The sequence below is a fragment of the Saccopteryx leptura genome, chromosome 2 (assembly GCF_036850995.1).
Source record: "Saccopteryx leptura isolate mSacLep1 chromosome 2, mSacLep1_pri_phased_curated, whole genome shotgun sequence".
Classification (NCBI taxonomy): Eukaryota; Metazoa; Chordata; class Mammalia; order Chiroptera; family Emballonuridae; genus Saccopteryx; species Saccopteryx leptura.
In genome coordinates, this window is record NC_089504.1 from 335,848,956 (window position 1) to 335,864,087 (window position 15,132).

Genomic DNA, 15,132 nt, shown 5'->3' on the forward strand with positions numbered 1-15,132 from the left:
GGTGAAGGAAGCAGACAGACCGGTTGGACATGGTAAATGGGCGTGGGGGCAAGGAGCTACCTGAGAGCCAACCAGTCCACACTACCCTTAAGTATTGGTTTCATACAGGCCTTATTCTACGGATAAAGGAAAGGATTCTTGTAAAACTTAAGGAATATTTGCTTACTCCTATGACAGAGGTAAATTCTAGTTGTCCCAGGACAATTAACCCTAGTTTGGGTCACAAATATCTCCTAAGCTCCCACTGCCAGGATTATACAAGTATGGTGAAATGTTAATGCTGTGTTCCAACAGGGTGAGTAGACCACGAGTCTCGCCCAATCTCTTATTTAGTGGTATAGCCTCCCCCAGCCCAACCAGAAATCAACCATAAAGAAACATATAGTGTAAAATCTTTATATTTAGAATTAGCCAGCTGGACTCAGCTTAGATGATCCCAATCTGAAAAACAAAAGGTAGCCTTGTTACTGGAAGTTGAATCAGTATCAAGATTAAACTAGAATGTCATAGTTAAAAAGCAAAATATGGACACAGGGTAGGGCCTAAGGGAATGGGTGCAGTCAGTCAGTTAAGACTAATCAGCAAAAGTCAGGCTTTGGTCGCTAACAGTCACATCATTTGCACCCAGGAGGTGTGTATTAAGAAGGGAGTTTCTTGGCCAAGCAAACTTACTTTGTTGGCAACATCCAAAGCATCGTAGTCAGGAGCCAGTCGAACATATGCCTTCTTCTCTCCATCAGGCCTGAGGTGGAAAAGGCAGCCTTAGTCCCTGCTACCCTCCCTGTCCCCATACGCTCCCCCCAGTCTTATGGGGCATTAAGGGTTCCTTTGCTCATGTCAGTCTTTCCCAATTAGTGATTTTTCTTGTCATCGGCAGAGGAAGCTAGGGCAGCCATTAGGCTAGAAACAAAGCCAATTCTCTTTTATGGGAAACACCACAGGACATTTAAATCCAAGTAACCTGATAAAGTTTTACTCTCTGCTTATGTTTAGAGTAGGAATCAAGAAAACGCACGCTAATTCCATAAATCAAGTCCTAGAGCTTGACCAGGCTGTAGCGCAGTGGATAGAGCATCGGACTGGGATGCGGAGGACCCAGGTTTTTTTTTTTTTTTTTTTAGAGAGGAGAGGGCGAGACAGAGGGAGAGAGAGAGAGGAAAGAGAGACAGAGAGAAAGGGGGGAGGAGCTGGAAGCATCAACTCCCATATGTGCCTTGACCAGGCAAGCCCAGGGTTTTCGAACCGGTGACCTCAGCATTTCCAGATCGAGGCTTTATCCACTGCGCCACCACAGGTCAGGCCGAGGACCCAGGTTTGAGACCCCGAGGTCGCCAACTTTGAGCAAAAAGCTCACCAGCTTGGACCCTAGGTCGCTGGCTCGAGCAAGGGGTTACTCGGTCTGCTGAAGGCCCGCGGTCAAGGCACATATGAGAAAGCAATCAATTAACAACTAAGGCAGGGGTCAGGAACGTTTTTGGCCGAGAGAGCCATGAACGCCACATATTTTAAAATGTAATTCCATGAGAGCCATACAACGACCTGTGTACATTACACATTATCTAATAAAAATGTGTGGTGTTGTCCCAGAGGACAGCTGTGATTGGCTCCAGCCACCCACAACCATGAACACGAGCAGTAGGAAATGAATGGATTGTAATACATGAGAATGTTTTATATATTTAAGATTTTTTTTTATTATTAAAGATTTGTCAAGTCATAGGTTCCCAACCCTTGAACTAAGGTGTCACAATGAAAAACTGATGATTGATGCTTCTCATCTCTCTACCCGTTCCTGTCTGTCTGTCCCTCTCTCTGTCCCTGTAAAAAAAGTCCTAGATGGCCCTGACCAGTTGGCTCAGTGGTAGAGCGTCGGCCTGGTGTGCAGGAGTCCCGGGTTCGATTCCCGGCCAGGGTACACAGGAGAGGCGCCCATCTGCTTCTCCACCCCTCCCCCTCTCCTTCCTCTCTGTCTCTCTCTACCCCTCCCGCAGCCGAGGCTCCATTGGAGCAAAGATGGCCCGGGCCACTGAGAATGGCTCTGTGGCCTCTGCCTCAGGTGCTAGAATGGCTCTGGTTGCAAGAGAGCGACACCCCAGATGGGCAGAGCATCGCCCCCTGGTGGGTGTGCCGGGTGGATCCCGGTCAGGCGCATGCGGGAGTCTGTCTGACTGCCTCCCTGTATACAAAAAAAAAAAAAAAAAAAGTCCTAGAGGCAGGACAGCTGTAGATTCCTCAAAAGTCCATACTCCATACAAAGGACCATTAGTTACAGCAGGGACTGCTCATTTATCAAGGCTTGCACACTCTGAAACTTACTTTTGACCCAAAAAGCAGCCATCAAGGAATTTCAAAGACTTTCATTCCATTCAGGTTTCCCGGCTTCTGACTGAGGCCCTAGCCTATGGAACCCCACTCACCTGATCAGGGTGTTGACCTTGGCCACGTCAATGTCATAGAGCTTCTTCACAGCCTGTTTGATCTGGTGTTTGTTGGCCTTGACATCCACAATGAACACAAGTGTATTGTTGTCTTCTATCTTCTTCATGGCTGATTCAGTCGTCAGGGGGAACTTGATGATGGCATAGTGGTCAAGCCTGGGGGAAGTAAAATGGGGTCACCTGGCCTGAGCCCAGTAGAACAAAGGATGCACCTTTGGAGCCCAGGTGCATTAGACGATGAGTAGCAATCATTTGTCAGACTTTGGTTGCCAGTGTCATCACCTGCACTCCGAAACCTAGGGACCTGGAGCCTCAGCCTGGGAGCAGAACCATGTGTAGTTGTCTTTCACTTGAAGGGCTTTTACCTTTAACTGGTTAGAGAATCATCTTTTGAACCCCAAACCACTCAATTATTTAAAAATTTTTTTCAGATTTTATTTATATTAAGAGAGAGAGGGTGAAAGGGGGGGGGCAGGAAGCATCAATTCCCATATGTGCCTTGACCATGCCAGCCCAGGGTTGCAACCGGTGACCTCAGTGTTCCAAGTCGACACTTTATCCACTGCACCACCACAGGTCAGGCCCCCTTCATTCTTTAACCTCAACAGTTCTGAAGGGCAAATTTCTGAATAAAATTTGAGCCTTCAGAAGTTAAGACCAAAGAACACAAAGCTAGACTATAGCATCTTGAAACCCAGGCTAGAATTAATTCCAAAGAACGTTGGTGCTTCACTATGAGGCTGGACAGGCCCTGTCTACCCACTCCAGTTGCTGAAGACTGACTTAGATCCATTATTTCTTGAGAGTAACTTTTTATTTACTGCTCAGATTAAGATTACAGTGGGTTCAACACACCTACAACACAGTTTCCCCCCTTAAATTCAGAGAAGCAAGACTGTTCACAGACACTACCCTTTCTATTTTGAAGCTAGGTCAGGTCTCAACCTCTAATGTCATTACACTAAATGCTAGGTCCAAATGGGGATGAGAAGTCTGTCGAGTGCTTTCCTACACTGATGAACACACCCACTCTCCTGCCTTTTTCTTAGGAAGCAATGGGAGGAACAGAAATCCATTTGTTTCTACCACTATGGCTCTAATTTGTGGTCCCTAATGTCAGCTATTAACAGCAGCATGTCACCAAAACACTCAAGTGTCCTAACCTTTTGCCCAATCCCTAACCATTACCTGAGTGTAAAAATTTGAGAGTTAATGAAAAGAAGTTTCCATACACTGTTGCAGGCCTTCACTATCCAGTGCAGGTGAACTAATCTTTTTTATCAACCTAGGCTCATTCCACACCATCACGCTCAAGGACTACTCCCTACAGCAATAGGTGCTATGAAGAATGAACTAAACCTGGAGCTCCCAAACAACGTCTAAATCCTACTTCATACCTCCCAGAAAGTGGACTTTAAAACCCTAACATTAAAAAACAAAAACCCCTAACATAGGCCTGACCTGTGGTGGCGCAGTGGATAAAGCGTATACCTGGAACACTGAGGTTGCCGGTTCAAAACCTTGGACTTGCCTGGTCAAGGCACGTATGGGAGTTGATGCTTCCTGCTCCTCCCCCCTCTCTAAAAATCAATAAATAAAATATTTTTAAAAATTCAAAAAAAACCCACCTTAACACAAAGCGATAATTAACAACTAACTTTTGCACTACCTATGGGGTCGTTTTAAACAATTCCTGCCAATAGTGTAAGTGTAAAAAATGTCTCTTCTTCTTAAGACTCACCTGTTAGAGAAACACATTAAGTACATGTTTTTGAGAAGCGATGTTCTAAGTTTGGTAAATTTCATAATTCCCAGTGGAGGATAATCAAACATCTTTTCAAAAGTAGGATCAGCTCTCCCTCTCGGTAGCAGGCCCTCGCCTTTCCCTTCCCCCTAAGCTCCAAGGGCCCATCTTCTGTAACTGTTTCCTGAGCCTACACAGCCCCGCTGGCTCACTTCTATCTCTGTAACCTTCTAAATAAACTTTCTCGTACTGACTTGTTTCTCCTGGGGGCACTCTTCCGAGGGTATTTAGGCTGCCTTCGGAGCCGCAGTGTCTTCGGCCGTCGGAAGGTGGGTGACGTGCGGATCTTCTTTTTTTTGTGGCTTTGGACTCCTTTCAGTACTGCTTTCTTTGCCTTCAAAGCTTTTGCTTTGGCTTCAGCTTTGGGAGGGGCTGGGGCTGAGAAGAAAAGAAAATGAGGGTGCGGGATTCAGAAATCCATTACTTCCGGCCTAGAGACCGGTAGTGGGCGCCCCAGGCCACATGTGCATCAGTGGTTCCTTTGAAGACATCACAAGTCTCAGGTTAAAATCTTTCCATCATGTGCACGATACTGTGGCAAACTTGGGTACGACATAGAAAAACCTAGCAACGATAGAGCGCTTGATATTTGCCAGGACGCGTGCTAGTAGTTCTGTATATACTATCGCAGCCACCCTGGGAGGGTTTATAGCCGTCTATGATGGGGAGTAAAACCAAAAAAAAAAGGAAATAGAGGGTACTGGGTTTGGGGTTTTTTTTAACCTGTCTGGAGATACGGAACTGCGGCCTGTGGATGCGTGCGGTTCCCCAGGATCGACTATAGGTTTCCTTCCCCAGCCCCTTTACACTGGAGCCCAGCATGCGTCTGGGCCCAGCGTCGCTGAAACGGTAGAAGCAGCTCCAGGGCTGACACCCCAAGTCTTAGCCCAGCCACCGTCCTTTCAATTAGTTCATTCTGCGGGGATCCCAGGCTAGCCAACTGTGTTCCCCTCACCAGCCCAAGCACACACCTTCCTTCTTCGCTTTCGGCGCCATCTTCGTGAAGAGGGTTTCCAAGGCCCGTTCCCACGGGCTTATAGAGCCAAATCTCACCAAAGACTCGCGATACTTTTTACTTAAAGCCGACTGGGTGATCTGTAGCGTGGCGCCCGCCGGGAATAGTAGTAAGGTTTAATTTCCTCGGGAGAGGGACTAAGCATGCGCCACCCCGCCCCTCCTGATACCCTGAAGCCTCTTGGGGGTTGTAGTTTTTGGAAACATGTTTATCTGCTGTGGCGGATGGATGGTGTATCCTGCTACCACTCGGGTCTGGTTCCTGAGCGCTACTCATTTTGAGCAACGTCAGGGAAGAAGATTGCAGTTTCCAGGAGACAGTAACACTGCAAACTGTAATGGATATAATTAGATTGACTCAGGGAGAGTGAAGCAAAGTTCTTGAACGTTAGAGCAGAATTTGTCAGGCCCAACTCCCTCAAACATTTGTGGAAATTGAGGTCCCCAGAGGAGACGTGGCTTATCAACAACGGTGATTTGCTGGCAGAAAAAAATCGAGTCAGGCAGAGGAGAGGAGGAAAGTACCACAGGAGTTAGAAGGTGGCTACATCTCCCCTCTTTACCAATGACAGTCAGATTTCGTGCATTTTCCCGGCAATGCTCCTAAAGAAACTCTACCTATATTCCGAAAACCTCCATTATTCTCTAGTTCTTCTTGTGAATAATTCCATTCACAGCCCTTCCCTTTGAGGACTCTTCCCTTCCCTGCCCGAGTCATCTTTGCATCCTCAAATTATTTTCCAGACACAGAGCAAAGTTTAGAAAGGCTGTAGTTTGCTTGTCTGAGGGTCAGTGTTTATACCGCCTTCACCACTCCCTTTCTGTCTTCCCACTCGTCTCTTGGAACCTGATTTCCCCTTTGACTATTAGATTTGTTGTGTGCTACCCCGATTCTACCCTGCAGAACTGCAAAATGGAAAAGTTATCCTTGGGAAGATTCCAAAAGGGTCAGAGCGAAGAACGCCCATATTGGAGGGTAGTGTCCCTGTTCCGGAGCAGTGACCTCCCCAAAGGGCGGAGTTCTCGGTCCATATAACCCTCCTTTATTCTCCATCGAGGGAGGCAGCTTGGTCTTCAGCCTCTTTATCCCTCAATCTACACTTTAGCCTTCGAGGAAAAGACATCAGACTCGGACATCCCTCTCCATAGTGGGCATTCAGCTTCGCCTCTGGCACCCCCTCTACGCTTCCTCCCCCACCCCCACCCCCTCCCAAGGCAGAAGGGCGAGCGGGGACAGACTCTTATGAGTCATGTCCTGGGCCTGAAGTTGAGGAGGAAAGCACCGCCTCTCCTTGGGCCCCTTCTCTCCCCCTTATTCCTCCCCGCAGGTCCTGGCACAGCCAGATGCTGCTCAGCAATCAGCCATTCCCCATCACCAATTCGGCTGGGTAAGGGTCCCCGTGGAGGCGCAGCCCAGCACAGAGGTGCTGAGCAGGGCGACCGGGAGAAGCCCGATCTGGGCAGGTTCCAGCCTGGGTGGAGCGGTCTTGGTCCCGGTTGAGGTGTCGGGTAGGGAAGCCTAAACTAGAGCAGTGTAGGGGGAAGAAAAGGATGGAGAATCCGGGGCGGGCTGCAAGACGGGGAGCTGCCGGGAGAGGGGCAGGGGGCGGCCCTTCTCCTGGAATTTCCGGGGATCATGTTACAGAGCTGGAGAAGGGAGAGTCGAGTGGGACGCCGGGCCCTACAGTGGACTGGGCCACGCGACCCCCGACCGCTCTGTTATGGTGGGGCCGCTGCAAGCACGATTTGTCGTCGGGTCTCCGCGGCCTCGAGTTATTGTAGGAACTATCCGGCCCTGAGTTATTGTAGAGTCTGCGCGGGACCGAGACCCCCGGGACAGGTCTCCCCGCCCCCATTTGACAGCAGAGGGGTCTCCTCGCCCCCGAATCATCTTCGGGACGCCCCGGGCCAGCGTGATTGTAGATTCACCGCATCCCCAGGTGATTGTCTTATCCCCGTGGCCCGCAGTGGTCGTAGCGTCCCCGAGGCCGCGGGCTCTCGTAGGCTCTCCGTGGCCCCGAGTTATAGTCGGGACTCCTCAGTCGCGGGTGACTGTCGGATTTACACGGGCCCGACTCGCTGGGGCGCACCAGGCCTCCGCGCCTTCTCAGGGCGCCCCACAAGGCTGCAGGCAAGATGAACATTCTCGCGCCGGTGCGGAGGGACCGCGTCCTGGCGGAGCTTCCCCAGGTAGGCGACCGGGCAACGTCGGGCTTCTGGCTGCGGTGGTGTATGGGCGGGGAGGAGGCGGCACCAGACCAGAGGCTTGGGCCCAGCTAGGCCTGCTGCTTCTGGGTGGTCCCCTCCCCACCCTTAGCCCCAGGCTGCTTGGCTGCGGGACAAGGGCCAAGACTGGGTGAGTCTCATTTTCCTTCATCTCTGTCAGTACCTAAGGAAGGAGGCTGCTTTGCACACTCACAAAGACTTTCTTCCCCGGGTCACCTGCGCCTGCCAGGAGCATCGGACTGGCACCGTGGGGTGAGTCTCAGACACCCAAAACAAAGAAAGGAAGCCCCAGGAAACTGTAGTCAAAGCAATGGTAATGTTCACCAGTTTGGGGCTCCATTGCACCCTCTGCCAACTGTATGGTTATTCCCCCGCCCCTTTTTTTTGTGGCAGAGACAGGGAGAGTCAGAGAGAGGGACAGATAGGGACAGACAGACAGGAAGGGAAAGAGATGAGAAACATCAGTTCTTCGTTGCGGTTCCTTAGTTGTTCATTGATTGCTTTCTCATATGTGCCTTGACTGGGGGGCTACAGCAGACCAAGTGACCCCTTGCTTGAGCCAGTGACCTTGGGTTCAAGCTGGTGAGCCTTGCTCAAACCAGATGAGCCCGTGCTCAAGCTGGAGACCTCGGGGTCTCGAACTTGGGTCCTCCACATCCCAGTCCCACGCTCTATCCACTGCACCACCACCTGGTCAGGCTATTCCTCCTTTTTATGCCTCTTATCGACCTATTTCCAGCAAGGTTATAGTAAGTCCAATGAGATGGGGTTGGCTTGAAATGTGGCAGTTCAATTTCAGACACACAGAAGGGGATGGTCCCAGTTCAGCTTCCCACAAAGGATCTATTGGAGCCCTGGGGCCCAGGCCCTGAGCTGTGCCTGCATTTTAAAGTCAATTTGTAGGTAAAAAAGGAAATACTATAACAGTTGCCACCATTAACAAAGCATTTACTGTATGCCAGGCGGTGTGCTGGATACTGTTACTGTCTTTTATTAAGCGCAAAACACCATCACTTTTAAGATGTACCCTGATTTCAGAGATGTTAAAATGTATGTGTGTGGTGTGTGGGGAAAGTATGTTTCAGAATATAGAACATAGGCCCTGGCTGGTTGGCTCAGTGGTAGAGCATTGGCCTGGCGTGCAGGAGTCCTGGGTTCTATTCCCGGCCAGGGCACACAGGAGAAGCGCCTGTCTGCTTCTCCACCCCTCCCCCTCTCCTTCCTCTCTGTCTCTCTCTTCCCCTCTTGCAGCCAAAGCTCCATTGGAGCAAAGTTGGCCCGGGCGCTGAGGATGGCTTCATGGCCTCTGCCTCAGGTGCTAGAATGGCTTTGGTTGCAACAGAGCAGCACCCCAGATGGGCAGAGCATCGCCCCCTGGTGGGCATGCCGGGTGGATTCCGGTTGGGCACATGCGGGAGTCTGTCTGATTGCCTCCCCGTTTCCAACTTCAGAAAAAAGAAAAAAATAAATAAAAAAGAATATAGAACATTATCTCATTTTAACCTTGCCACACCCCAATAAGATATATTCTAAGTCTCCACTTAAATGTTTTTTTAAAGATTTTATTCACTTTAGTGGGAGAAGAGAGAGAGAGAGAGAAGGGCGGAGAGGAGCAGGAAGCATCAACTCCCATATGTACCTTGACCAGGCAAGCCTAGGGTTTAAAACCGGAGACCTGCCTGACTGGGCGGTGGCGCAGTGGATGGAGCGTCGGACTGGGATGCGGAAGACCCAGGTTTGAGACCCCGAGGTCGCCAGCTTGAGCACAGGGCTCATCTGGTTTGAGCAAAAGCTCACCAGCTTGAGCCCAAGGTCGCTAGCTCGAGCAAGGGGTCACTCGGTCTGCTGAAGGCCCGTGGTCAAGGCACGTATGAAAGGCAATCAATGAACAATTAAGGCGTTGCAATGCGCAAGGAAAAACTAATGATTGATGCTTCTCATCTCTCCATTCCTGTCTGTCTGTTCCTGTCTATCCCTCTCTCTGACTCTCTCTCTGTCTCTTTTAAAAAAAAAAATACCCTGGAGACCTCAGCGTTCCAGGTCGATGCTTTACCCACTGCACCACCACAAGTCAGGCCAGACCTTCACTTAAATGTTGAAACTGAGACAGAGAGACTAAGTAACTTGTCCTAAGTCACACAGCTAGTAAGTGTGAGAGCTGGGATTCAAATCCATATCTGCCTCTCTGATACTGAAGCACAAAACACTACTTGCCAGCAAGCACACACATCTGTCCAGGAAACCTGCCTAGAAGGCCTGGTGCCTATGTCAGCTGCAGCCTGGGTAGAGACCTACTAGGGAGCCTTGGGACTTCCTAGAATAAAAGAACTAGTACCCATTCCTCCTCCCTCCTCTTGTGTCCAGCAGATTTAAGATCTCCAAGGTCATTGTGGTGGGGGACCTGTCGGTGGGAAAGACTTGTCTCATTAATAGGTAAGAGGGTGCTGGAGCTGAGCCGGGTTGAGCTGGGCAGGGTAGGGCCAGGCCTAGGCAGATGGGCTGGGCTCAGGGCCAGAATATCTGGTGCCCCCTCAGGTTCTGCAAAGACACCTTTGATAAGAATTACAAGGCCACCATTGGAGTGGACTTTGAGATGGAACGATTTGAGGTGTTGGGCGTTCCCTTCAGTCTGCAGCTGTAAGTGCTTCCTCTACCTCGTTCAGACATTTCTTCCTCTAGCACTGACACCCCACCTACCCCCCCATTCCCATACCTCTGTATCACCCCTCCTTCTCCCAGCTGGGATACTGCTGGACAGGAAAGATTCAAATGCATTGCATCAACCTACTACCGAGGAGCTCAAGGTAAGGGGCTGGGTGATGTGGGATAGGTGGTTATACCTGGCTTCTAATCTAGGGCTGGGGGGATTGTGGAAATAAGCCAGTAGTGTCTCCCCATCCACCTGGGACTATTTCTGCCATTCTTCCAGCCATTATCATTGTCTTCAACCTGAATGATGTGGCCTCCCTGGAACATACCAAGTATGTAGAGATGATGAAATATATTAGGGCTTTGGAAGGAGAGAGTTCAGAAAAGAGGGGTGGTCAGGGGCATGGTATGGAAAGAAAGAATGCACCTAAGAGCAGAGGGAGGATAATTGGGCATATGAGTGTCAGCGGAGGAGCCTGCCCAACTCATCTCTTGCTGTCCACCATCTGTGGCAGGCAGTGGCTAGCTGACGCACTCAAGGAGAACGACCCTTCCAGCGTGCTTCTCTTCCTTGTGGGTTCCAAGAAGGATCTTAGTGTGAGTGTGCCAGCGGGGGTACTTCCCAACTTGGTGGGGGAACCCTCCCCCATCTGACTGACTTTCCTTCAGACTCCTGCTCAGTATGTGCTAATGGAGAGAGATGCACTGAAGGTGGCCCAAGAGATGAAGGCTGAGTACTGGGCAGTCTCTTCTCTCACAGGTGAGTAAGGGGCTTCAGGGCTACTTTTTTTTTTTTAGGGCTACTTTTTTTTTTTTTAGGGCTACTTTTTAAAATTTGTGTTTTAAATTGATTTTAAAGAGGAACAGAGAGAGAGAACAAAACGTCAGTTTGTTATTCCACTTATTTATGCATTCGTTGTTAGATTTTTTTTTTAAGCCAGACAGACAAACACAGACAGGAATGGAGAGGGGTGAGAAGCTTCAATTCTTTGTTGAGGCACCTTAGTTGTTCATTGATTGCTTTCTCAAATGTGCCTTGACCAGGGGGCTCCAGCCAAGCTAGTGACCCCTTGCTCAAACCAGAGACCTTTGGGCTCAAGCCAACGATCATGGGGTCATGTCTATGATCCCACGCTTAAGCCGGCAACCCCTCACTCAAACTGGTGACCTTGTAGTTGTGAACCTGGATCCTCAGTGTCCTAGGCCGACACTCCATCCACTGCACCACCACCTGGTCAGGCTGGTTGATTCTTTAAAAAAACTATTTTTTTTTTTAATTCTGAGCTTACTGAGTGTTTTTTGTTTTGTTTTTGTTTTGTTTTTTTCAGAGACAGAGAGAGTTAGAGAGAGGGATAGATAAGGACAGACAGACAGGAAGGGAGAAAGATGAGAACATCAATCATCAGTTGTTTTTTTTCTTTGCGACAGACACTTTAGTTGTTTATTGATTGCTTTCTCATATGTGCCTTGACTGTGGGCCTTTAGCAGACCGAGTAACCCCTTGCTCGAGCCAGTGACCTTGGGTCCAAGCTGGTGAGCTTTGCTCAATTTAGATGAGCCCGCGCTCAAGCTGGCGACCTTGGGGTCTCGAACTTGGGTCCTCCGTATCTTAATCTGATGCTCTATCCACTGTGCCACCGCCTGGTCAGGCAAGAGTTTTTGTTTTTGTTTTGAAATCACAAATGGATGGTGAATGTTTTTTTGTTTGTTTGTTTGTTTTTTTTCTTTTTTTCTTTTCCTTTTCCATTTTTCTGAAGCTGGAAACAGGGAGAGACAGTCAGACAGACTCCCGCATGCGCCCGACCGGGATCCACCCGGCACGCCCACCAGGGGCGACGCTCTGCCCACCAGGGGGCGATGCTCTGCCCATCCTGGGCGTCGCCATGTTGCGACCAGAGCCACTCTAGCGCCTGAGGCAGAGGCCACAGAGCCATGCCCAGCGCCCGGGCCATCTTTGCTCCAATGGAGCCTTGGCTGCGGGAGGGGAAGAGAGAGACAGAGAGGAAGGAGAGGGGGAGGGGTGGAGAAGCAAATGGGCGCTTCTCCTGTGTGCCCTGGCCGGGAATCGAACCCGGGTCCTCCGCACGCTAGGCCGACGCTGTACCGCTGAGCCAACCGGCCAGGGCTGTTTGTTTGTTTTTTACAGAGACAGAGAGTGAGTCAGAGAGAGGGATAGACAGGGACAGACAGGAACGGAGAGAGATGAGAAGCATCAATCATCAGTTTTTTTTGTTTGTTTTTTTTTCTTTTGTTTTTTTTTTTCTTTATTTTTCTGAAGCTGGAAACGGGGAGAGACAGTCAGACAGACTCCTGCATGTGCCCAACTGGGATCCACCCAGCACGCCCACCAGGGGGCGATGCTCTGCCCCTCCGGGACATTGCTCTGCCGCGACCAGAGCCACTCCAGCGCCTGGGGCAGAGGCCAAGGAGCCATCCCCAGCGCCCGGGCCATCTTTGCTCCAATGGAGCCTTGGCTGCGGGTGGGGAAGAGAGAGACAGAGAGGAAGGAGGGGGAGGCGGGGGTGGAGAAGCAAATGGGCGCTTCTCCTTTGTGCCCTAGCCGGGAATCGAACCCGGGTCCCCCGCACGAAAGGCCGATGCTCTACCGCTGAGCCAACCGGCCAGGGCCAATTATCAGTTTTTCATTGCGCATTGCAACACCCTAGTTGTTCATTGACCGCTTTCCCATATGTGCCTTGACCGCGGGCCTTCAGCAGACCGAGTAACCCCTTGCTGGAGCCAGCGACCCTGGGTTCAAGCTGGTGGGCTCCCCGCTCAAACCAGATGAGCCCACGCTCAAGCCAGCGACCTCGGGGTCTCGAACCTGGGTCCTCTGCATCCCAGTCCGATGCTCCATCCTCTGCGCTACCGCCTGGTCAGGCAATGTGTTTTTTTTTTAATGTTTAGTTTATTGATTTTAAAGAGAGGAAAAGGGGAGGGAGAGAAAGAAAGAAAGGGGAACACTGACCTGTTCCTCTATGTGCCCTGACCAAGGATAGAACCAGCAACCTCTGCACTTCAGGACGATGCTCTCACTAACCAGGTATCTGGCTAGGAGGGCATTGGTTGATTCTTGTATGTACCCTGACCTGGGATTGAACTCACAACTTTGATGTGTCAGGACAATGCTCTAACCAACTGAGCTGTCTGGCCAGGGCTCAGGGTTTCTGCTTTGCCATTCCTGCCTACTTTGCCTCTTACTTCTACAACTCCAGCTGTGCCCAATGACCCCAGGCTGGAACTACCCCTGAGCACCTGTCTGTTCCTTGTGTCAGGTGAAAATGTCCGGGAATTCTTTTTCCGTGTGGCGGCATTGACCTTTGAGGCCAACGTGCTGGCTGAGCTGGAGAAATCGGGGGCCCGGCGCATTGGGGATGTTGTCCGTGAGTGCTCACCTGGATGAGGGTGGCAGAAAGCATGAGGAACCTCCAGTCCCTGCTTCACATATTTCCCACTTTTCTTCAGGCATCAACAGTGATGACAACAACCTCTACCTAACTGCCAACAAGAAGAAGCCCACATGTTGCTTTTGAAGGATGAGGGACTTCCCTGGGGCACTGTGCCACCCTGACTTCCCCAGAACCCTACCCCTGGACATTTGCACTGACTGTTATTCCAGACCAAAGAACTGCCCCTTGTGACAGTGCCCCTACAGGGGTAGTGAGACCATGCTAGTCACTTCCTGCCCCTAGGCACCATGCCAAAGACTGGATGTCCCCTTCCTCCAGGGGCTCTCCAGGGTGCCCAGTGGTGGGGAGTAAGTAGTCCCTGCTGCTTTTTACTCAGCCTGCTGGGCCCTTTGTGCTTAATGATCCCAGCCTCAAACTGTGCCTTATGCATTAAAAATCTGTTATTAGCAGTTTTGGTTTTGGAATCCTTTGTTGGGGATGAGTATATGGAGTGATTAGGACTATAATATAAGGTAATCTTGGGACTGGAGCCTCCTGTTGGAATGCTGGCCATGCCTGGCCCCTGACCTCAGGCAGGCTGGGAGCTCAGGGACCAGGTTTGGAGGCTTGTACTCTTACTGGTGAGATCTGAATTCTTGGCTTTGAGAGCTCTTTTCTTTCTTTTTTTTTTTTTTAAACTTAGTATTGGCAACACCATTTTATTTATTTATTTTATTATTATTTTTTTTAGTTTAATCATTTGAGAGAGAGAGAGAGAGAGAAGAGGGGGTGGAGCAGGAAGCATCAACTCCCATATGTGCCTGGACCAGGCAAGCCCGGGGTTTCGAACTGGTGACCTCAGCATTCTAGGTCGATGGTTTATCCACAGTGCCACCACAGGTCAGGTCGAGAGCTCTTTTCTTTAGTCCCCTCCTTGCAAATGTGACCTCCTAATTGGTGCTTATACCCAAATTTCCACCATTGGATATTTTTCCTTTTCTCTTTTTTATTAGCCTCTTCCTGTCTTCCCTTAAAACAAAACAAAGCAAAAATCTTCTCTGACAGGAACACAGTAAGAAGTAATTGAGTGTTGGATACTTTTTGGGTTGACCAGAGAGGCCCAGAGAGAGTAGGGGCTGGGCTTTTATTCAGAAGATATGTTATCTAACATCTACCTATATTAGGAGTATAAACATAAAGTGATAGTGGTATCTTGTTACATTTTAAAACATGATTAAAGAACTAAATTGAAGGGAAAAAAAAGAACTAAATTTTATAAAAAATAAGATGTGTCTATTTAAGAGTACTTCCCCTTCCAGGAGGTGCCCTTGCCTTCCTCCTCCTCTTTTTCTTCCCCCAAGGCACATTTTCCTCACCTCTCTTTCTCTCTCTCTCTCTCTCTCTCTCTCTCTCTTTTTTTTTTTTTTTTTTACAGTGACAGAGAGAGAGTCAGAGAGAGGGATAGATAGGGACAGACAGGAACAAAGAGATATGAGAAGCATCAATCATTAGTTTTTCGTTGCAGCACCTTAGTTGTTCATTGATTGCTTTCTCATGTGTGCCTTGACCGTGGGCCTTCAGCAGACTGAGTAACCCCATGCTTGAGCCAGTG

At 49.7% G+C, this 15,132-nt stretch overlaps 2 protein-coding genes and 4 non-coding genes across 8 annotated transcripts; 1 reads left to right on the plus strand and 5 right to left on the minus strand.

Moving 5' to 3' along the window:
* Positions 1-312: 312 nt before the first annotated feature.
* On the minus strand, positions 313-5,346 carry RPL23A (ribosomal protein L23a). Its single transcript, XM_066363675.1, has 5 exons — positions 5,214-5,346; positions 4,437-4,620; positions 2,418-2,594; positions 673-742; positions 313-441 (listed from the first exon to the last, which is right to left on the minus strand). The coding sequence occupies exons 1-5, from the start codon at positions 5,236-5,238 to the stop codon at positions 427-429; spliced, it is 471 nt and encodes a 156-aa protein (XP_066219772.1). The 5' UTR covers positions 5,239-5,346; the 3' UTR covers positions 313-426.
* LOC136396033 (small nucleolar RNA Z17) lies at positions 554-625 on the minus strand. Its single transcript, XR_010749464.1, has one exon. It is a non-coding gene; the product is annotated as a small nucleolar RNA Z17 (small nucleolar RNA).
* Positions 2,663-2,727, minus strand: LOC136396034 (small nucleolar RNA Z17). Its single transcript, XR_010749465.1, has one exon. It is a non-coding gene; the product is annotated as a small nucleolar RNA Z17 (small nucleolar RNA).
* Positions 4,707-4,770, minus strand: LOC136396011 (small nucleolar RNA SNORD42). The gene has a single exon (XR_010749444.1). It is a non-coding gene; the product is annotated as a small nucleolar RNA SNORD42 (small nucleolar RNA).
* Positions 5,347-6,403: 1,057 nt separating the features above from the next.
* RAB34 (RAB34, member RAS oncogene family) lies at positions 6,404-13,988 on the plus strand. 3 transcript variants are annotated; one of them, XM_066363669.1, is made up of 11 exons: positions 6,404-6,644; positions 7,197-7,446; positions 7,643-7,734; positions 9,847-9,915; positions 10,018-10,119; positions 10,222-10,286; positions 10,412-10,463; positions 10,647-10,728; positions 10,801-10,891; positions 13,407-13,514; positions 13,597-13,988. In XM_066363669.1, the coding sequence occupies exons 2-11, from the start codon at positions 7,393-7,395 to the stop codon at positions 13,662-13,664; spliced, it is 783 nt and encodes a 260-aa protein (XP_066219766.1). In that variant the 5' UTR covers positions 6,404-6,644; positions 7,197-7,392; the 3' UTR covers positions 13,665-13,988. The 3 variants fall into 3 exon arrangements, with proteins under 3 accessions (XP_066219766.1, XP_066219767.1, XP_066219768.1); XM_066363670.1 differs by having other exon boundaries at positions 7,225-7,446; XM_066363671.1 differs by lacking the exon at positions 6,404-6,644 and having other exon boundaries at positions 6,666-7,446; positions 9,850-9,915.
* On the minus strand, positions 12,684-12,759 carry TRNAE-UUC (transfer RNA glutamic acid (anticodon UUC)). Its single transcript has one exon. It is a non-coding gene; the product is annotated as a tRNA-Glu (tRNA).
* Positions 13,989-15,132: the final 1,144 nt, after the last annotated feature.